General features: G+C 40.1%; 2 protein-coding genes across 5 annotated transcripts; both read left to right on the top strand.

The window, feature by feature from the left end:
* The first annotated feature begins 874 nt into the window (after positions 1-874).
* On the top strand, positions 875-9,617 carry lrrc3ca (leucine rich repeat containing 3Ca). 3 transcript variants are annotated; one of them, XR_014536122.1, is made up of 3 exons: positions 875-1,237; positions 6,317-7,895; positions 8,071-9,617. XR_014536122.1 is itself a non-coding variant. In XM_083557195.1 (2 exons), exon 2 carries the CDS (start codon positions 6,373-6,375, stop codon positions 7,171-7,173), a length of 801 nt encoding a protein of 266 aa, XP_083413321.1. In that variant the 5' UTR covers positions 4,607-4,730; positions 6,317-6,372; the 3' UTR covers positions 7,174-7,794. The 3 variants fall into 3 exon arrangements, 1 of the variants encoding a protein (XP_083413321.1); XR_014536123.1 differs by lacking the exon at positions 875-1,237 and adding an exon at positions 2,869-3,161; XM_083557195.1 differs by lacking the exons at positions 875-1,237; positions 8,071-9,617 and adding an exon at positions 4,607-4,730 and having other exon boundaries at positions 6,317-7,794.
* A 4,790-nt stretch (positions 9,618-14,407) lies between these two features.
* csf3a (colony stimulating factor 3 (granulocyte) a) lies at positions 14,408-21,928 on the top strand. Of its 2 annotated transcripts, none has more exons than XM_083556104.1 (5): positions 14,408-14,499; positions 20,394-20,584; positions 20,726-20,833; positions 20,981-21,124; positions 21,224-21,928. In XM_083556104.1, the coding sequence occupies exons 2-5, from the start codon at positions 20,471-20,473 to the stop codon at positions 21,434-21,436; spliced, it is 579 nt and encodes a 192-aa protein (XP_083412230.1). In that variant the 5' UTR covers positions 14,408-14,499; positions 20,394-20,470; the 3' UTR covers positions 21,437-21,928. The 2 variants fall into 2 exon arrangements, with proteins under 2 accessions (XP_083412230.1, XP_083412229.1); XM_083556103.1 differs by lacking the exon at positions 14,408-14,499 and adding an exon at positions 19,703-20,117.

Here is a 21,928-nt window from a genome sequence, read left to right as displayed (position 1 = left end):
TGATGATGTTGATAATGAGTAAGAATGAAGATGATGAAGAAAAAAATGATGAAGATGAGGATGATGATGAGGAGGATGATGAGGATATTGAGGAGGATGATGATGATGATAAAAGTGATGAAGATATTGAGGATGATGACGATAATGAGGAGGAGGAGGAGAAGGATGAAAAGGATGCTGATGTGATAATGATGATGATGATGATGATAAGGATGATAAGTATGATAATGATGATGATTATGATGATGATGATGATGATGATGATGAAGAGGGGGAGGATGGTGATGATGATGATGATGATAAGGAAAAGGATTATGATGTGGATAAGTATGATGATGATGATGATGAAGAGGAGGAGGGTGATGATGATAAGGAAAAGGATGATGATAATAAAAAGGATGATGATGAGGATGATAAGTATGATGATGGTGATGATGATGATGATGATGATGATGATGATGATGAAGGTCATGGTAAGGAAAAGGATGATGATGAGGATGATAAGTATGATGGTGGTGATGATGATGATGATGATGAAGGTCATGATAAGGAAAAGGATGATGAGGATGTAAAGTATCATGATGGTGATGATGATGATGATGATGATGATGATGATGATGATGATGATAAAGAGGAGGAGGAGGATGGTGATGATCATGGTGATGATGATGATGATGATGAAGAGGAGGAGGAGGATGGTGATGATTATGGTGATGATGAGGGTGATGATGATGATAATGATGGTGATGATCATGAGGATGATGTTGATGAAGCACGTGATGATGAATTGAAAATGGCCGCTGATTGGTTGAACACTTGGACTCGGACCTCCTTCCTGCGCTCGCGCCTGTCGACGGTAACGCTCGCGACTTCGGTTGCGTGGAAACTGAGCGGAAGGTTTCTCCTCGCGCGCGCGAGCGAGTCATTTTGTCGGTGATTCTCGACACGCTCGCGAGTCTCCCTCTTTCTCTTTCTCGCCACTTTACTCACTCACTTACACACACGCACACACACACTCTTTCACACACGCGCTCGCGTCTCTCTCTCTCTCTCTCTCTCTCTCTCTCTCTCTCTCACTCTCACTCTCTCTCTTTCTCTCTCTCTCCATCACTCACACACACGCACACACGCACAGTCTCTTTCACACGCGCGCGCTGGTGCGTTTCGTCCAAAATGAAGTGAAGATGTAAAGGAGAACTTTCTTTTTGCTCCGGTCACGAGCGCGAGAAATACAAACGTAAGTCTGTATGTGTGCGCGCGCGCGCGTGCGTGTGTAACGTGAACCATTGACTTAATTGGCTTTCTATTTTTTTTAACCTATTATTATTATTATTATTATTATTATTATTATTATTATTATTATTATTATTATTGTTATTATTATATTATTATTGTTATTATTGTTATTATTATTGTTATTATTATTATTATTATTATTATATACTGCATTATGTTGTACATGTGAACAATGATCTACAATAGTGTGCAAAAGTTTTAGGCAGGTCTGGTAAATTACTGTAAAGTGAAAATGCTTTGATAATTATTTTAATCAGTGAACAAATAATTCTTTTAAAAGAACTCGGTTGTTCCAAACATCTTGGAGAACAATCCAGAAATCTGGATGTAGGCTTCTCAGATCAGGGAGATCAAGGCTCTGTGGGGGGTCAAAACTTTTACTTTCAGGATTCGTTTTTTATGATGAAAGTTTTTAACGCCATTGACTGTATGTTTGGGGTCATTGTCCTGCTGTGGAATCAATTTGGGGGCCAATCAGACGCCTCCCTGATGGTACGGCGTAACGGATGAGAATCGGCCTGTATATCTCAGCGTTAAAGACGTCACTACTCCTGACCAAATCTCCATCTCCGTTTGTAGAAATGCAGCTCCAAACGTGCAGGAAACCTCCACCATGCTTCACTGTTCCCCACTCATTATTGTACCACTCTTCAGGCAAACATAGATATTTTAGATTTTGTCTTATCAGTCTTGAGCATCTGCTGCCACTTTCCTGCTCCTCAGTTCCTATGATTTTGTCCAAAATTGAGTTGTTTCCATTCCAGAGGTATGGCTTTTTGACTTCTGGCCAAACTTCTCCAGACAGTAAATGGTTGTACCTCCCACTGGTTTCCGCCATTCCTTATCTTCACTAATGGCATGATCGTTATGCATCTTTTATCTGCTGCATTAAGTCTCCTTGGCTGACCACTGCGTCTACAGTCCTCAGCATTACCCATTTCTTTGTGGTTCTTCAGAAGAGCTTAATCTTGAAACCCCAGTCTGCGTTGAAACCTTTTGCGGGAGAGACCTTACTGATGCACTCTAACTACTGTCTTGTTGCTGTACCGAGTCTTAACATGGTGTATGAGCTGTGACATGAACATCTCCCACAGCACCACCTTACCCAGTTTCAAGCATCCAACACAGCTGTTTCTGTTTCAATTAATGACTGTGTTTCAACCTACACATGAAATTCCTGTCGTTAAATAACTTTTATCTCAAATACCAAACACCAACACTGGAGACTCATTCTGTAAATGTTAAATCAAGTATCTGAGAATGAACTGTTACTATGTTACTATCACCATATGGACAAAAGTTTTGCAGCCACCGGAACATAATTTACATAAGCGTTACAGCAGGAGATCTCTCCTCCAAACCATGAAAAGCAGATCTTCATGGGAGATGCACAGGGGCATTAGTTGGCTGGAACAGGTTTGGGTCTCCCAGTTCAAGTAAAGGGAGAACTTTGTTGGAGGAACAACGTACGACTGGAAAAGGCTGATTATTGGATTCAGACTGTGTGTGTGTGTGTGTGTGTGTGTGTGTGTGTGTGTGTGTGTGTGCTCTGGATTGCAGACAGCTATGTCTTGAATGTCAATACTGGATTTATGGACGGTCTGTATGTTGGAAGAGTGGCTACGCTACGCCGAAGAGCAGACGGCGCAGCGAAACAGCTTAATGAAGACGGGCACGGCAATAAGGCAATAAGATTGATGTGTTATACGCTTCAATTTTCTTAATAGCTCTACGGCTTTAAGTGGTCCTGGCGCTATTGGGTGAACCCGTGACCTCTGTTCGACCGCGCGGTGAACGTTGCACGAGGCTCATTATTAATATGTGGGGGAGGGAGCGAAAAGAGAAAGTCTGCGAGGTGGTGGAAGGTAACTGGAGGTCAACCAGTCAGCTAATAAGCAGTGTGTCGTTAAAAGCTTAAATGCAAATTCCTACAGGAAAACACTTGGCAGTAAAACACTCCAAGACATGCTGATGTACGAAAATGAGCAACGTTTGAGGTAGTAACAGTAAACCCCAGGTTTAATAATACATAACAGAAATGAGTCAGCTTCACTGGAAGTCCGTCTTTTTTTTCACCGATCTCTTGTAAGGCTTTATCGGCTTTATTGGTTCAGGGATCCTGCAGGGGGACGAACCTTCGAGCGTCAGCAAATCATCACATCAGTGTTCCAATTGATGGAGGTTACTCATCAAATCATGCATATTACAGTGACCTCAGAGAGCACGTGAATCACGTCAGCAAGGGTTCCAGTGTGTATTGGGTCTAATAATTGTTGAAACTCGTCCTAACAAGCAGTGCTCAAATTGAGTTAAGTCTTATGGGGGTCCCCAGTTGTTGTGTAATTCATATATTTACTAAAATAATCTTGGGGACCCACCTCTATTTTTTTTACTTGTAATGGGGGTCCCTAATGCCTTATGGGGTGTCCCAGGCCCCCTCAGACCGCACTGCTAACAAGTCGTAAAAGTCATAGCGAAGACCTCAAGTTGTACCCCAGGTTTTAAAAAAAAACATTCTTTCTCGAAGCTATTTGACTTCACCATTTGTGGGGGTAGAAAACGCTGATTTTGTTCATTTCATTTGTTAATAAATCAATTTGATTCATTATAAAATAAATAAATAATTCTTGCGTGTTTCTTAAATGCAGACATTTGTTAATCTATACTGAAATAAGGAAAACAGTTAAGTGGAACATATATTTAGAAATATAAAATATTTAATTTTAAAGATTAAATATGAAATATATTGAGATATTGAGAAAAATAAAATCTGTATTAATAAATATAAACACTCGTGAAATTTTTTCATTTATTTAATTTGATCTAAACCATTGAATTTGTGCATATTGAAATATTTACTCAATTGAATAAAAAATAAATAAATATATATATATATATATATATATATATATATATATATATATATATATATATATATATATATATATATATATATAAAAATAAAAAGGGTGTTATTTTTAACCTTTTTAGTTTTTATTTAAACCATGCAAGCGTTTCATTTGAAATGGTTTGGAAATAATGGAAGATGTTAATAATAAAAAACGACGTTAATAATAATAATAAAAAAAACCACAAGCAATTTTACGCATTTCTTCCCCCTCACTGTAACGAAATTGAACCAAATTGTGACATAAAAATCGCCTTCTTTGTCCAGTGTCTGATTTGCATCTTTTGTTTCTTGTTACAAAGTTTCTTGTTACAGTTTAGAACTTATCAGCTCGCTTTTTATTTGCTCCGCCGCTTAAGCCGTGTTATCGCGAGGAGGTGAAGCGACGCCCCTTTCGAGCCGAATAGGGTCTCGATTCGTAACTGGCTGTTTTGAAAAACGAGCGCTGATAAACATCAGGGGTCGACTTCCTAACGGACCTTTTGGCGACGCCTGATACGGCGAGTCCCGTGATCAAGCTTTTAAGGTCAGGACTTGTTTTTCTTTGTCCTTTTCTTCTTTTGTTTTGCTTTCTCTAGCTTTTTCAGACTTCATTACCGGGCTCATTTCCCAGGCGTCTTATAGCACCGGGCGTCTTATTGCCTCCACTTCAAAACAGCGCGAGACACGCCAACACTACACAATCGTCAGCGGAGCTTTAGGAGTGTTTTGAGATCAATTTCTTTGTTTCTCAATCAGCATAAGTGGATTTCGTTGCCTCTTAAGCCATTTGTCTTCTGTTTCGAAGATGCACAGGACATCCTAGTCTTGTCTTAGAGGGATAGAAAGGTTTTTCAGTCATGCATGTGTTTTATTTAGAGAACCTTTCACGTGTTGTTTTCTGACTTCAGTTACAGTCGAGGGTGGAAGTGTTTTGTCTTCGTGGCCTAACAGGACAGGATTTTTTTTTGTTAAGCCTCCGAAATACAGAACAGGCGAAAACAATTTGCCCCTCACAATTACTAGCACTTAAGACAAAGTGAACCACGTCTTGCGTGAAACGATTGCGGATTACAGTCCTCGCCATCTGTGGGATAGGATGACCAAAATGGCAACCACAGCTTAAATAGCAGACTCTTCGGTTGTAACATCTGATTCTGAAATCATGGAGTCTTTAAAAGCTTGACAGAACTTTTGGAAAGAAATCAAAACATGTACTTCTTGCTATAATAGATCAAATACTATGGACTGTATTTGACTCCACGGCATTTGTATGTTTATCTAAATGCCAGATTAGCATACGCATTGGCATGCCACACACTAGCATTTCCACACTGAGTACCGAGAGAGACGGTCTTTATTTTAGGAATCTTTTCAAAAGAAATTTAGATGTCAAAGAAAAATAAACACTGAATTATAGTTCCTTGTTTTCCATGCCCCTCCACCCTGGTTTGAACGAGATCCTCCATTTCTGGGATCCTAAAGGTGGAACTGTGATATAAGAAGGTGCTGCAACAATTTCAGTGTTCACTAGAGGAATGTATTTATTCATGCCCTCTGGCTGAAATCTTTACATCTCTATTACAAAAAGCAATAAATTTTTTTTAAAGATTGAACTAGGTTTATAGGTTGGCAAAAGCATAGAAAAAGCAAGAGAGAGAGAGAGGAACAGAGAGAGATCCCTGTTGCCTACAGCAATTAGAGCAGCTAGCCTCCATCTGTGCATGAAATAACACACTCCAGCTCGCAGGAGCTTTCAGCCATCAATCGGCAGCTTGTTATTCTGTATGTGTGTGTGTGTGTGTGTGTGTGTGTGTGTGTGTGTGTGTGTGTGTGTGTGTGTGTGTGTGTGTGGTGTGTGCTGCTAGGTATAAGGGATGTAATTTATTCTGTGTTAATTAGAGGGCAATCAAAGTAGGTTATGTACACACACACTAACAGAAATGTAAGTGTAGCTGGTGAAATAACTGGCAACCAGATTTCACAAAGCCAGCTTAGAAAGATGGCCAGTGATCAGATGTTGCAGTATAGCAAGATGGGAAGACCATATGGATAACAAATTACATTATAAAAAATAATGGACCACAAGCATTCCTCTTGTGATATTATTCTGTTTTTTTTTTTTTTTGCTAGACGTGATTGCGAGACCTCCTGCTGACCCCCTGAAAGGATTATGCCCCTAATTCATCATGCCATTGCCGTCCTATTGGCTGCTCCGGCAATCCATGGTCATGTGCTTGCTCCTACACAGCTTGGTGTTGATGACCCTGTGCTTCCACCATGCAGCCACCTCCTGTTCAAAGCATTGCTACTGCTCTGAGAGCAATGGTCTATCCGGGGGCAAGACCATGCGGTGCAGCAACCTGCGCCTCTCTGAGATCCCAAGCGACATCCCGAACGACACACGGCACCTCTACCTTGACTACAACCTGCTGACCAGCATCCCTGCCAACGCCTTTCAAGATCTTTCTCTGCTGGCCGAACTTGATCTTTCAAACAACGAGCTGGCAGTGCTTGAGCCCGGAGCTTTTCGGGGTCTGGCAGACTCGTTGCTGTTCCTGGACCTGTCCTCCAACCAGCTGACAACACTGGACCCTGAGGCTTTTAAAGGAGTGAAAGCTCGATCCAATCTGACCGGCAACCCCTGGCACTGTGACTGCCGGTTACAGACGGCGCTTCCACGCCTCGATCTGGAGACTGTGGCTCTCACCGGCATTGTTTGCCAAACAGCAAAACCTGAGGACTCAGGTGCCCAAGGTGTGCCCTTTTTGCTGGCCAAAGACTTGGACTTATGTGTGGTCCGTAAAAAGACCACAGACGTGGCAATGCTCGTGACCATGTTTGGATGGTTCACGATGGTCATCTCCTACCTGGTCTACTATGTGCGGCATAATCAAGAAGATGCCAGGCGCCACTTGGAGTATCTCAAGTCTCTGCCAAGCAAGCAGGGCAAATCTGAGGAGTCTTCCACCATTAGCACTGTTGTTTGACAGCAGACCATCGCTAAATGGGAAAGCTTCTCAGGCAAGCAAAGGGCAATTGAGACTCTCAAAAGTCTAGCCTGGTACAAGAGCCAATAACCTGATTACCATCTCAGGCTTGAGTTGACTTGGTTGACTGCTGCAGCCCTCCGTATCATCAAAAAGCGAATGGAACCAGCCTTGGAAAACAAACAGCAGTCCGAATAATCCTGCTGCAAGTCTTCAATTGCAGGCTGCAAGGCAAAGACAAAACCTCCTCAGGGAACCTACATGCCAGCATAGCAAGAGAATCGCAGGGGTCATCTAATGTTATCTCAATAAATAATTGATCCTGGACCAGCCAAGCTCTAAGTCTGCCCAGGCTGAGTGGTTTGTCTGTTTTGAATGCATTTGAAGGAGGACGTTTTGTTACTTTCCTCTACATTCCTATGGTTATATTTTTTAAGGCTCCCCATTTATTTGCAGGAGCATGTAGCATTAAGAAAGCACTCACTTCCATTATGGTATTAAAACATGAAAGATTTTGATGGTGTATCCATTCAGACTACATTCAGTTGTAGAACTGAGCCACGCATTAATGTACACATCAGTCTTTTTTAGGATTCGGAAATAAATGCTTAGTAAAAGTCAGTGTTTTGTTCTGATATGTATAATTAGATAATTTTTTTAGCAGAACTAATCTTTTTGAAGCAAAAATGCACCAGTTCCGGCTTTTTCAGGTGGAAATGATTGTTTTTCAAATATTTACCGATGAAATATACAGCATGTTGAACACAGTCATTGATTGTATTGTTCCCTGTCCTGGTCCTGGAATTTCCTTGATTGTACAGTAGATGTGATGTCACACTTAAGGATTTGGTTTTCCTTTAGGTCCTTTACCTCAAACGTCTTAAAAACATGCTGAAGGGTGCATCGGGGTTCAGTGAAATACTTCTTAGCGTGAATGACTTTGTGTGTGTGTGTGTCCATGCTGGCCTGTAATCCTAGCGATATTCACGCCTTATACGTGGTGTACATGAGACAGGGTCCACAGCCACCTAAACCATGAGCAGGACGAGGTGCTTCCTGTAGCAAGCAAATCAATAGACTCCACCAATCAATATTTCACCCATTTGATGTACATAGACAGACAAAACAGTTTTATCATTTCTAAGATAGCGGATAATTAACCTGTAACTAAAGTGCCATCAGTTTTGTTCAGTTGTCTTGAGGAGAAACCCCCTCACTGTTTAATATTCTCATAAAAAGTGAATGTGTTGCAAATGGGTGAGTGGAAATCTTCACTGCGGTACAGTGTCAAACCTCAAATTGTTCTAAACCCATTTACTTACAACTAATTGCCTCAAAAGAATGTAAATTGGAAAAACCCCAAACCCAAATATTAAAAACAGAACTGAAGAATTATGATGTTTGTGTGTGTGGTGTGTGAAAATTGAGCCTCTTCGACAACTAAGGTCTAGACGTCTGGGTCAGAGCATCTCCAAAACTGCAGCTCTTGTGGGATGTTCCTGGTCTGCAGTGATCAGGATCTTTGAAAAGTGTTCCAAGGAAGGAACAGTGGTGAACCGGCGACAGGGTTGTGGGCAGCCGATGCTCATTGATGCACGTGGGGAGCGAAGGCTGGTCCGTGTGGTCCGATCCAACAGACGAGCTCCTGTAACTCAAACTGCTGAAGAAGTTAAAGCTGTTAATGTTCAATGGGGTCAGGACTGTTTTAGCAACAAAAGAGGACCAACAGAATATTAGGCAGGGGGTCATAATGTTTTGCCTGTTTGGTGTATATACCTATTTGTTTAAGGGTTTGGGAGAACTTGGGGGTAGGGAGGGTATTTATAAGGAGGGTGAGTTAAATAAGAGGAAAGTTATGTGTATTCAGAGTTAAGCACATGATTAGTCCAGGATATCTATTCAGACTATTATTATCTGCACGCAATTCACATAGCTGAGGTTGCCAGATATTGTTTTCTCTGTTTCCTCAAGATTTCTAGTTTCAAACTAGAGAAAATGTAGACTGCGGAGGAAAACTGTGTGGTGTGTGTGTGAGAAAAATCTAAGAGGACTTTAGGACATTGTGGAAGATCGCTTCATGAACAATCCTAGTCGTAATGATCTAATTAACGCCTCCAAATTTAATTTCAATTGAGCAAAATGGCTTCCAAGCTCATTATTCAGCAGGGCAAGAGAATAGCAGTCTATCTTGCGTTCGCTGCTACAGTATCATTTCCATTTTTATATCAGGCAGTTTTATAAAAGCTACTTATGCAAACCAGGTTCAGGCCACAAGAACCTGAATTGTGGTCATGAAATGAAACTGTATGAGCTGGATTTGAAAAAATGCAGAACAATAAGGCATAAAGACGTGCAAATGGGCTTGGAGAATAAGCTGACTTTGTTTTCATGAATCGAATTCATTTCTTGAAATCTCCAGTGCCGTCTTTTGTTTGGAATAAAGAAATCGCGTGCAAAAAAAAGGCACCAAAAAAGTTCATTTGTTTAACGTATGTGCAGCCGAAACTTAAGTTTCAGTTCCTACAGAAGAGATAATGGCTGCTTATAAATTCTGAAATACTTTGTGGACATCTTTGGATGTAAGACTGGTGGTCATACAACAAAACAACTTCACAACCCAGGAATCCTTGCGATATTTTTGTTTGCACCAAAAAAACATACAAATTATGTAAAGCATCTGTGTAAAAAAGACTACGTTCCAAATGCATGTAAAAAGTAAATCTAGCTAGCTTGTAAATGTAGCTAGCTGTAAAAATAGCTAGGTGGGAAATGGAGCTAGCTTGGTAATATAGCTAGCTTGTAAATAGAGCTAGCTTGGTAATATAACTAGCTTGTAAATAGAGCTAAGTGGTGAATCTAGCTAGCTTGTAAATAGAGCTAGCTTGGTAATATAACTAGCTTGTAAATAGAGCTAAGTGGTAAATCTAGCTAGCTTGTAAATAGAGCTAAGTGGTGAATCTAGCTAGCTTGTAAATAGAGCTAGCTGGTAAACAAAGCTAGCTGGTAAATAGAGATAAGTGGTAGATCTAGCTAGCTTGTTGGTTTAAGGATTAGGTCTAATTGGATTGTATATATGAAATTTGTGTGTGGGTTTTTTTTTTTTTGTATGCAGGTTCCACTGTATTTAGAAAAATCTGATATTTTTTGTCCTTTTTTTGTGTTGGATTTCTTTGTTCCACATTCACTTTAAAAAGAGTGTTAGACACCTTGGTGGGTTTTTTTTGTTGTCGTTCCTGAGAACGTTTCTATTTTCCGACGACAAACTTCACCTTTGCTGGCGATTCAACTACACACGCACACACACACACACACACACACACACACACACACACACACACACACACACACAGCGAGAGGCCAAGAGATGAACATAAAGCTGTGAAAGGCATCCCGGAGACTTGTTAACTCAGTATAAACATAGACACAGTGCAAATATCATCTGCTGCCACAGTGATGACGGGAATGAAGGTGTGAGAGGGAAAAAAAAACATAACACAAAGTTTTGTTTTTATGTTTCATTCACATTTAATTAAAAGCCATTCAAATTTATTCAAAGAATATTCATGACATCATTATCGCCGGGAAGGTTTTCATCATTAGCTTCATTGCATCATGCGATTGCGTGTGAGGTTAGTCCACGTTCTCCGAGACGTTTTTCAACAGCCTTGTTTACACAGCGTCGTGCGCTAATGCGTCTAAGTTGCAGTCTCCGAACACACACTCTAACACACAAACCCACACACACACACACACACACACACACACACACACACACACGTCACTCTGAGTACTTCACTTACACAATGCAAGTTTGGAAATGTTTCTAAAGGTGGAATTTGACAGAAGGGTGAAATGTTGTAATGTTTCGATATCCATAATCATAAGATCGCTACTGAAAACCATGTTTCAGAGCATCATGACCCGGCGGCTGGACTGCTTTCTAGATTAACATCGTCGCGTTACAGCTATAGCCCGTTGTAGCTATACATAATTTTTATTATCATTTCTATGCATAACACTATAATTAGTCCATTTTTAACATGATTAATTACTATCGTATGCGCGATTCTCACAGCTTATATGGAGTTTGTGTAAAAAAACTTCACACAAACTTTACTAGGAAACTTAACACAAACATTAGGGCAACAATTAACGGAATATTAACAGACAAACTATTGAACTGATAAAATAAAGCAGTGCTGAAGTAAAGCCCCGAACATGACCAACACCTTGGGATTTGTTTATTTATTTACATTTTTATTAGCCTTAAAATCAAATAAACAGCTTTTAAACCATACATTACAATTAGCGTGTCCGCAGGATCGGCGGGACGCGAGCGGCATTTGCTTGACCGGCCTCTCCCGCCCGCGGCAAACCAGATTTGTTTCACGGGATCCCAATCCTGCCCTCGACATCACCGATTCATACCCTCACCATCCTGCCAAAAGTATTGGGACATCCGCCTTTTCCTGTATAGAACGTCTTTGGATGCACTAGGACTTGTACTAGGAGACCCAATCCTTTCCCAGCATAACAAAGTCTCTGCACACAAGCTCCTTGAAGATATCGTCTCTGTGGGTTCACGTCACGAATTCCAAGATTAACTTTCTTTCGGCTTCTCCCATTAGGGGTCGCCACAGCGGATCATCCGCATGTTTGATTTGACACGTGTTTTTACGCTGGATGCCCCTCCTAATGCAACCCTCCCCATTTATCTGGGGTTGGGACCGGCACTAAGAGTGGTTGGGGTTGGTTCCCTAACCACTAGACCACCAGGGAACCTAAATGAAAATGTGGAAAAAGTGAAGCGCTGTGAATAATTTCCGGCTGCTGTATGTATATTGTATGACGTGGGTTATCATTGCTAAACAATCGGAATAATTGAATTATATTTAGTTTATAGACTTGGTTCTGAGTTTAATCCATCTTTCAGCAGCCAGCCATCAAGTACCAAAGACCTAGAACCAGTGAACCAGTGAACTGAGCATTTCTGCCCTTCTTCTCTGACAAGGAGATTCCTTTCTAGACAAAGGTCGTTTCTGCAGGAACTGGAGAATTGAGTGAGTGAGGGGAAAAAAAAACAGAAACATGACCTAGTCTAGTTGCAGAGCTGAAAATAGAAGCCAGCAGACTGGGTGGTGAAGAAGCCAAGTGCCCGGGTGGCATCAATTAGAGATTAGCTCAGGAGAGCTAAATGGAAGACGATCGTCCATAATCGAAAGGAGGGGGAGGGGTGGAATATTAAATAGGATGGTAGTGCAGTTGATTTCTTTTTCTCTCTCCTTGTCTGTGAGGCCATACATTTGCAGTTTTAATATGAAGCAAGAGGTTTACACCTAAAAGCTTCCTGAACCGCTAAACAGCCGCTAATTACCAACACATGCACCTACTACCTACATTATCACTTACACGGTACTCAGTCCTGAAGCGTTTATGGCCGTCCATTAACGATAAACATTTCTGTAGTGGATTATGTAAGATGACACCTTCAGCGCTAGGAATCTTGTGCATCTACAGTGCAGTGAGGAGGTGAATAATGGCCTGAGGTGAAGCAGAGAGCATTAAAATGGTGCAAGGCTTCGGACTTAGCCGTGGATTAGCACCTTATACCATGTTCATTTAGCAGCATTGACAAGTTGAAGCTGCCGGTGATGTTTTCTGACTGAAAAATATTATACGGTTCGTTGGAGTTCGAGATAAAGTCCCACTGAGATCAAGTAGGGCCGTTAGATTGCATTTACTTGCACGAGTTTTAGAAAATTGTTGCGCCTCTATGGATAATCGTACCTTGGTGGTTAAGGCATCGGACTTTGGATCGGAAGGATCAAATCCCACCACCAAGCTGCAACTGCTGGGCCCTTGAGCAAGGCCCTTCACCCTCTCCTGCTCAGCTGTAAGTCGCTTTGGACAGTCTGCCAAATGGCATAAATGTAAGCTGTTGGACAAAACTGTACTGTATGTTACACCAAGGTAAAGTAGTGCCAGAACTGTTGGACTCCCGGTGTCGCCATTTTTCCCCAGACTTTCTTCAAGCCACGAATTAAAATCACTGTATTCTCCATATAACATACAAATGAAGTTTAGCAAGGTCTTCCAGGAATGTTCACAACAGCCCTCTCACTCTGGATCGAACTGGAAATGTATGTTACTACGGTTCCAGGTGTTTATAAACAGCACATTCATTGGACATTGTAGAAAAAAAGGGTTGATGTTGCAGATTTATTATAGATAACCTTTCTCTACGTGGGTTTCGACATAGAGCTTGGGGGGACCGTGGTGAAGGAAAAACTCCCCGAGACGGCATAAGGAAGAACCCTTGAGAGGAACCAGACTCAAGAGGGAACCTCATCCTCATCTGGGTTGCACCGAATGTCCATTTATTACAGATAAACGATGTTGAGGTGCAGTGATGGAGATCAGAAGCAAACTGTAGTCATGAGTCTGACATTAACCACAGTCCAAATCCATCCTCAGAGTTCCTGTTCTTACTCCATAATTTCATGGATCCCCATGTCGTTGATGAGAAACCATCCACAGCTGCACAGAGTGGCCTCCGATTTAAGAGAACACCATCCAGAGGCAGGTTGATGAACTGCAGCTTTACTGCAGAAACTAATCAGTTATGATAACTAATTGTGGGCGTTCAGAAGGGACTCGTACAGATGGTCGTCAAACCCTCATTCTGACCTACCTCATTTGGGAAGTTGTCTTTTAACAACAGACAAAGCAGCTTTGTAGAAATAATAATAATAATAATAATAATAATAATAATAATAATAATAAAGGAACATTTTAAATTTATAAATGTGTCCCTGCAAGTTTTGTACATTGTAGTATTTACGTTCCTTTTCGTTTATATGCAACTAGGAAAAAGCCAAAAAAATTGACTTGGACATTGAAATGATGAAAGTTCTGTGGAGTCCAAATGGGACGATTTTCGCTCCAACGTTAGAAGCTGTATAAGACCAGGAGATGTGATCAGACACCCTCAAAGGCCTCGTTATCTGTGTGAAGCTGCTTTGGGATAATGTCCATTGTTCAAATTCACCACAAATCAAACCGGATTGAATTGAAAAGTGGTGTCATTGTCATGGATGCTGGTGAATCACGTTTTGTGTGTGTGTTAGCTCTGTGCCGAACCCTCCCCCCAAAAAAAACAACAACAAAAAAAACAACACAACCCTGCTCCTGATTTAAAAGAGGGGAACATGCAGAACGTCGAAACCCATCGCGGGCAGCAGGAAACGAGACCGGCGGAGAAAATCTGAGTTCAGAGGGATCGAAGGAGCCAAGGCGCGTCTGACAAGCACTACTGAAATATAGATGGTAAGTCGTTCCTCTTTGACATCTAACTCTCTCTCTCTCTCTCTCTCTCTCTCTCTCTCTCTCTCTCTCTCTTTCTCACACACACACACACACACACACACACACACACAGACAAGGACATACAAAACATGTTAAGAGAAAACAATCAGCTGCAGGAATGTAAGTCAAACAACACACACACACACACACACACACACACATACACACACACAGGGATTGTGTGTACGGTTTGCACCTGTAGCCAAAAGACATTAGGGCCTGTTCCAGACAGCTGAATGGAAAAGTAAACTAATAGGGTGTCTGTTGGTTGGAGTGTGTGTGTGTGTGTGTGTGTGTGTGTGTGTGTGTGTGTGTGTGTGTGTGTGTGTGTGTGTGTGTGTGTGTGGTATGACAGGTAATGTTATAGCCTGATACCAAAAACACACCTGTTGCCTCAGGTTCACTTACATTTTAGTGCAGCTCACCTTCCACACAAGGGGATGGAGAGTTCAAGAGCTGTGTGTGTTTGTGTGTCTGTGTGTGTGTGTCTGTGTGTGTGTGTGTTTGTGTGTGTGGTCGCGTTCTTTTCCTGCTCACCGAATGTATGAGAACAGTGCCACCTGCTGGAACAAAATGTCATATCATAATACGATGCCTATTGGCACCTCTTAACCTTTATAAGTTCCACCACCACAATGCTTCACCAGTGACCGCTCATATGTTTTGGATCGTAAGCAGATCCTTTCCTTTACTATCCCACATTCTGACATCACTTTACTTCACTTCGTGTTTGTGGTTCATCTCGATTCCAGAACTTGTTTGTATTATCACTGATGAGGTTGACACTGGGTGGGTGGCAGCAGTGATTGGGTGGACAGCCTACAGCTAAAATTGGGTGGACAGCTCTGATTGGATGGACAGCCTACAGCTAAAAAAAACCCCTGATCAGTCTGCAACAGTCCTACCCAAAGCGTGATGTATGTTTTTTTTTACACCTATGAGTGAAGGCTAGTGCTGGATGTATCTCTAGAGATGCTGCTTTTAGCACATCAGAAGCTATGGCTAATTTCAGTTTCCACTCCACAAGCCCTGCTGCTCTTTAGCCTTCAACAAGTGCCTCCAATCACAGCCATCTCCTGGCCCCATTTCGGCAGTTAGCGATTTTGCTAGCAAGTTTTGAAAAAACTTTTCCGGAGTTGCATAAATTGTATGTAACAGCCCTGGTAATTGGTGTGTCTTCAGCACCATGTGAGAGTTCCTCCTTCACACTGTCAATAATCCTAAACCCCTATCGTCACACCATGTTGCATAAAAAGAATTAAGAATTTAGCGATCCTGGTCCATGAGAAATCCATAACAAATTCCAGTTGTTGATTGTAGATTGAAGTTAAAATACAGTTCAAGGTTCCAAGTTTTTGATGTTTTTATTATCACTGTTGAACTTTAATTAGATTTGTACTCATTTTGTAAATATTAGTTATGAGAAGACCTGGATTAGGTGTTGGGGCCAATACCACTGATTGCCCACCTATTATTTGAACCAGCCCACCCTTATATATTTAAGAATGTTTCTTTTATTGATTGCTGTTTTGTGTTTCTCTTTCTCTTTTTTTCAGGATTGTTGTTCTGGCTCTACCTTACGATGGAGTATTAGGGCCAATATGGGATGAAAAAATTAAAATAAAAACAGGAAAATCTTAAAATCGAAATTTACATGTTAAGAAAATTTACATGAAGAAAATAAAAAGTTTTAAACTCAGAAATTTCGAGCAATTTAGCAATTTCCCTGTTGCTAAAACCAAGGAGGTTTTTAAAACATGATGCATAAAACCAAAACCCCACAGATATTTGAGTTTTAAATACATTTTACATTGTTTTCCTCAATAAATTAATTTAAAAATATTTTTTTATTATATTAGTTTCAATATTCGAAGTTTTAAACTGGGAAAATTTCCTGCCCATCCTCTTCCAGTTCTTTTTTTTTTTTTTTATCAGATATTGGCCATAATACACTCGTATTATATGCGGTTTTCTTCCTTGATAGAAAAGTTTTAAAGAACGTTTTTATCACGAAAATTTCAGGTTTTAAACTCGAAATTTTAAAGTTTTTTTTCTCAGAAATGTTGAGTTTTAAACTCGAAAATTTCGGGTTTTTAACTCGAAAAGTTTGAGTTTTAAACTCGAACATTTCAGGTTTTAAACTCGTTAATTCCCTGCCCCTCCCCTTCCAGTTTTATTTAAATTTTTTATCCCACAGTGGCTCTAATACTCCATCGTATTTACCTGATGCTAGCGCAAAGGCACTTTTTTTTTTTATTCATTTTCCTCAAAACGTTCGCTTTTTCTCCCATAGGCATCACTCTGGTCTTCATGTTAGTTTATCTTTTTTTTTTTATTGTAGACTCACAAGTGAAAGGAATACTAAAGCTAGTTAATGGTTTAAGACCTGTTGGTTATATGTTCCAATATTTTTTATTACATGAAAATGAAATGTCTGGTTTAAGATTATACGTTTATTCATCCCACAGTGGGGACATTTCTAATCTTTAGTTTGTTTTCAGTACATAGCAAAAAACAATGTATATAATATTTAGTTGAAAAAAAAATTATATAGCTGAGATGTCTTCTAGAAATGCACTACGTGGCCAAAAGTACTGGGGTACCTCAACTTCTACAGCCATATGTGTCTCCACAATTCACACTTAAAAATCTAGATGTTCTTAGAAAAAAAGTGGGCTATTATAACAGAAAATGTGTATTAACCAATTAAAACTTCAGGTTTTTTTCTTTTCTTTGTATACACCAATTATTTATTTCCCAAATTGAATTAATAAGTATTAAAAGACAAATGTAAAGTTGAATAACGATCGAAATGAAGCCCTGACCTTCAATTACATCATGATGGGAATTCCACCATGTGATCACGAATGTCACATTACAATCTTTGGTCCAATTTTGAAACTTTAAAAAGGAAGTGTAAAAGCCTCACTGGTACTGAGTCATTATTATCTTGGTACACTTTCCTGTGAGGGGTGAATGATTCTAGCAGAATCTGTTACTTAAACATGACCATGTCATCTTCGGCGATTCTTGAGAATTTTGGTTTTGTGGAACAAAGTGCAATAAGTTAGCCTGAAGTGAACCTTGCGTCACTTTTATTGTGGGCCGTGAGGAGCAGATGATTTTGCATGTTGTGGTGAATAAGCAGACAGACACACATAAAACATGACAGACATACACACAGTGGAATAAAGAAATTACAGCTGTGTTTATACTTTGCACCAGCAGGGGGCAGGAGCGTTATTACAAATTTAGTGCGTTTTCTGTTATGTTAACCTGCGCAAACACATCTGAGGTGTAGAAACACCTGAACTTAATTCTAAGGCAGACTACATTCTGATTCCGTGAAGAATGAGTTGCAAAACTGTTCAGTCATACTGATGAGGACAATTTGTTCCATGTATTGCTTTATTCCCCTTTTTAATGTTTCCTCTCTGGGTATGATTCAAAATGGGCAAATACACACAGACAGACAGACAGACAGATCCAAAATCACATCCTGTCATATATCATTAATATTTAATTATAATATCTCTCATCTGCAGAAGTGGTTATATGTATAGCTTGAAAAAAATTATATATGCATATACAAATATTCTGTTCCATAATTTGGCTTAAAAAGTATTTTTCCTGTAAATGGAACACAATAAAACTCACATAACGTTTTGTAGAACGTTTCCGGAGGATCCAATCAGAACGATACATTCTCAGTGATCTACAATTAATGCAAATGTGTGGGTTAGGGTTAGGGTTGGTGGACTTTTCTGCAAGTTTTTCCACTTCTGAAAATGTAAAAAAAAAGAAAAAAAAAAAAAAGAAGAAGAATGCTTTAAAAAAAAAAAAGATTTGGCACATGGCTGAAATCTGCCACTTTGTGTGTACAGTAATTATTTGCAGTGGATAAACAGATTCACACTTAATTGTCTTAACTTAATTGCTCAGGGTCTCTAATGACCACTGGTACGTTTTGGGAGGAAACGTGGAAACCCCAAGGAAACACTAAACGTTCATCTGGAGAACATGCGTAACTTTGGGCATGAGGTGGAAATGTAGAACTGCATGATGTAATCGCATCACATTATTTTTTGTCACATACACATTGATACAGAGTATGACATGTAAAATGTTTTGACAACATGTAAATAGAAAAAATATATATATCAATAAATATATATATCAATAAATATATATATATATATATATATATATATATATATATATATATCAATATATATATATATATATATATCAATATATATATATATATATATATATATATATATATATATATATATATATATATATATATATATATATATATATTTATATATACTATGTGGATGTAGTGTGCAGTGCTGTTTTTTGGGGGTCACATTAAAGCCAAGATTAAGATTTATCCTGGAAATATCTTGCGAAACAAATGATATTCAATTAGCTTCTGTTGTATAGCGATTTGTGCAGGGTTTATGGGGGGCATTAACATGCTCATTTAGGTAACGACTTACAGGTAAAATGTAAATAATCAAAAGTGATAAAAGCAAGTAGTAAATGGTTAGGGACCCGGTTTAGAAGGACCCCGTCATGGTACCAGGACCCGGTTTAGATGGACCCAATCATGGTACCAGGACCCGGTTTAGAAGGACCCCATCATGGTACCAGGACCCGGTTTAGAAGGACCCCATCATGGTACCAGGACCTGGTTTATAAGGACCCAATATTGTACCAGGACCCGGTTTAGAAGGACCCAATCATTGTACCAGGACCCAGTTTATAAGGACCCCGTCATGGTACCAGGACCCAGTTTATAAGGACCCAATATTGTACCAGGACCCGGTTTAAAAGGACCCAATATTGTACCAGGACCCGGTTTAAAAGGACCCAATCATTGTACCAAGACCCAGTTTATAAGGACCCAATATTGTACCAGGACCTGGTTTAGAAGGACCCAATCATTGTACCAGGCCTCGGTTAAGAAGGACCCAATCATTGTACCAGGACTCGTTTAAGAAGGACCCCATCATGGTACCAGGACCCGGTTTAGAAGGACCCAAACATAGTACCAGGACCTGGTTTAGAAGAACCCAGTAGTAGCTTGAATTTAAACTCCCTATGTTCATTAAAAAAAACAAAAAAACGTTCCTTTTTCCCCAGAAATTATTTTATTATAATTTTTTTTTATCGGTTACATGGCATTACATCTACCTAGTCTAAAACACCGACTCTGATTTCACAATTTAGTTTTTAAACCACAAAATCATTTTGACTCAGTTATCAGATCATCGCTCGGGCAAGGTGTTATAACATCAATAAGGGTGACTGTTTGAAGGTGATGTTTAAAGAAAGCAAATGTTTCGAGAAGAAAGTCGAAGAAACGTAAGTAGAAGGTAAGTTTCAATTTATATTCCGAAGTAGTGATCACTAAGAAAAAGGAAAAGGAAAAAGGAGAAACATGATGAAATTTTCCTATGACGTCATGGAAGGGGATGCCTACTTATACAGGTTTGCAAGCTTTAGATGGCCAGTATTACTGACTGAAAGTGTCTAACAAGCAGAGAAAGATAATATGTATGCCTTTTTAGGTGAGTACTTGTACATTTTACCTCAGGATCTGTGAGTGAATGTTTCAGTAATGCAAAGCAGCCCTCTGTTTGTGGTGAAAAAGTAGTTTGTAGTCTGCAAGATCTTGCCTCTGTCTCTGGATCCTCCACGTGGTTCTGAAGACTTTGGTCTCTCGGATTGTATATCCACGGCTTGTGTATTTTCAGCCACTCCTACCGTGTTGCCAGGCGCTGGCTCCAGTGATCGTGTTGCAGCTCGAGAATCCGATTCAAATCCAAGTTCTCTTTCCTCTGCAGGTTTGTGTCTTGCTCTGAGCGCTTTCGGAGGAGTCGTTCTTCCTCTGCCCGTACCGCAGCCTCAACATACGCTCGACATGGAGGTCACGAGAGGCTCCGAGTTCCAGGACGCTGCCGAGAGCGCCCTCAGCTTGATCACGAAGATCCTCGGTGAAATCCCCGCCGTGCACAAATCCCTGATCCACACTATGGTAAGATGCGGCAGGATAGATTTTTGTCTGCTGCGTTTGCAGGGGCTTTTTCAGCATGCGCTGACACTTGCACAATTCGCGACCCTACATCCTGAACATGATTTAAAAATAACCTCCCTTCCTTTTTTTTTTTTTAAACAGACGCTGTCTCTAAACGAGAACGATTTGAGCGCACTGCAGTTCCTCAAGGAGTCTCTGGGTTTACCCCAACCGAGTCCTCTTCAACCCATTTCAGACGACTTCACACTGGTACGTTCTGTTTCTACTCGACTCCAAAACCGTTTAGGGTGAAGTTTTCTAGAAATGCTTGCAGTCCTGATTAAACAGAAGAGTGTACCAATTCATGGGACAAGTGAGTAACTCTCTTTGGGTCTTCCCCCACTACGATATCTCCAGGACACCTCTTTGGGTCGCATTGCCGAGGGTCTGAAGCTGCACAAGTTTCTCCTGAAGGTGATCACAGAGCAGGTACACTTTAAATCCAAGAAGCAAAGCGGAATCCTGTACGACCTGCGGGACACGGTACTGCACGTCCACAAGGTAAGGTCGTCATAAATCGCCCCATTATAAATCCGTGGGCTCTTTGTTTTTTTTCTCGCCGTGAACCTTTTCTCAAATTCTTTTTGTCCGATTCTCCAGATGCAGCATTTGATCAAGGCGTCGATTGGACCCGTGAAGGTTTCCGAAAGCCAGCTGCGGGAGGATTTGGCTCCTAAACTTGAAAACGGTTACATGTCCCAAGTGGCAGCACATCTGACCATTATCCAGCTGAGAGAGTTCGCCAAGGACGTCAGCCGCAGCCTCCAGGGCATGCTCATTACTTCAGGAGAACAAGAGATTCAGGATTCCTAAAACTCTCCTGGAAGTGTTCGGGATGAGTGATTTTTTTGGACTGTGCCTGGCCACTGTTTGTTTACATGATTTTATTATATTATATTATGCAAATATTTTACATGAAATACAATCCACGTATTTATTTATTTGCTTATTTATTTATTTATTTATTCCCACACCCATCGGCTATTGGAGGATTTATGAGCTCATGGTCATTTGATCTCGATTTAACTCTTGTGACTTACCATGTGATGATGAGTTTTAATCATCACTGATACAAGAGACTTTATCTATATTAGATTTAAAATTTTTTGGGGATGAATGTATTTTATATCAGTATATTTTTTTTTTATATCAGTATTTAAATGTCATTTTTCTGTGCTTATAAAATATATATATAATATTTATTTATTTGCTCGTATTTAAAATGTTTTTGTCTTATGCCACTTATTCTATTTATACCTCTATGTATAATTTAAAAACTGTTTTAAGAACTATTTATTGGAAGCA

This window comes from Silurus aristotelis (genome assembly GCF_946808225.1).
Source record: "Silurus aristotelis genome assembly, chromosome: 12".
In the NCBI taxonomy this organism is placed as follows: domain Eukaryota; kingdom Metazoa; phylum Chordata; class Actinopteri; order Siluriformes; family Siluridae; genus Silurus; species Silurus aristotelis.
The sequence above is the reverse complement of the archived record's forward strand: the minus strand, read 5'-3'. Positions and strand labels throughout refer to the sequence as shown.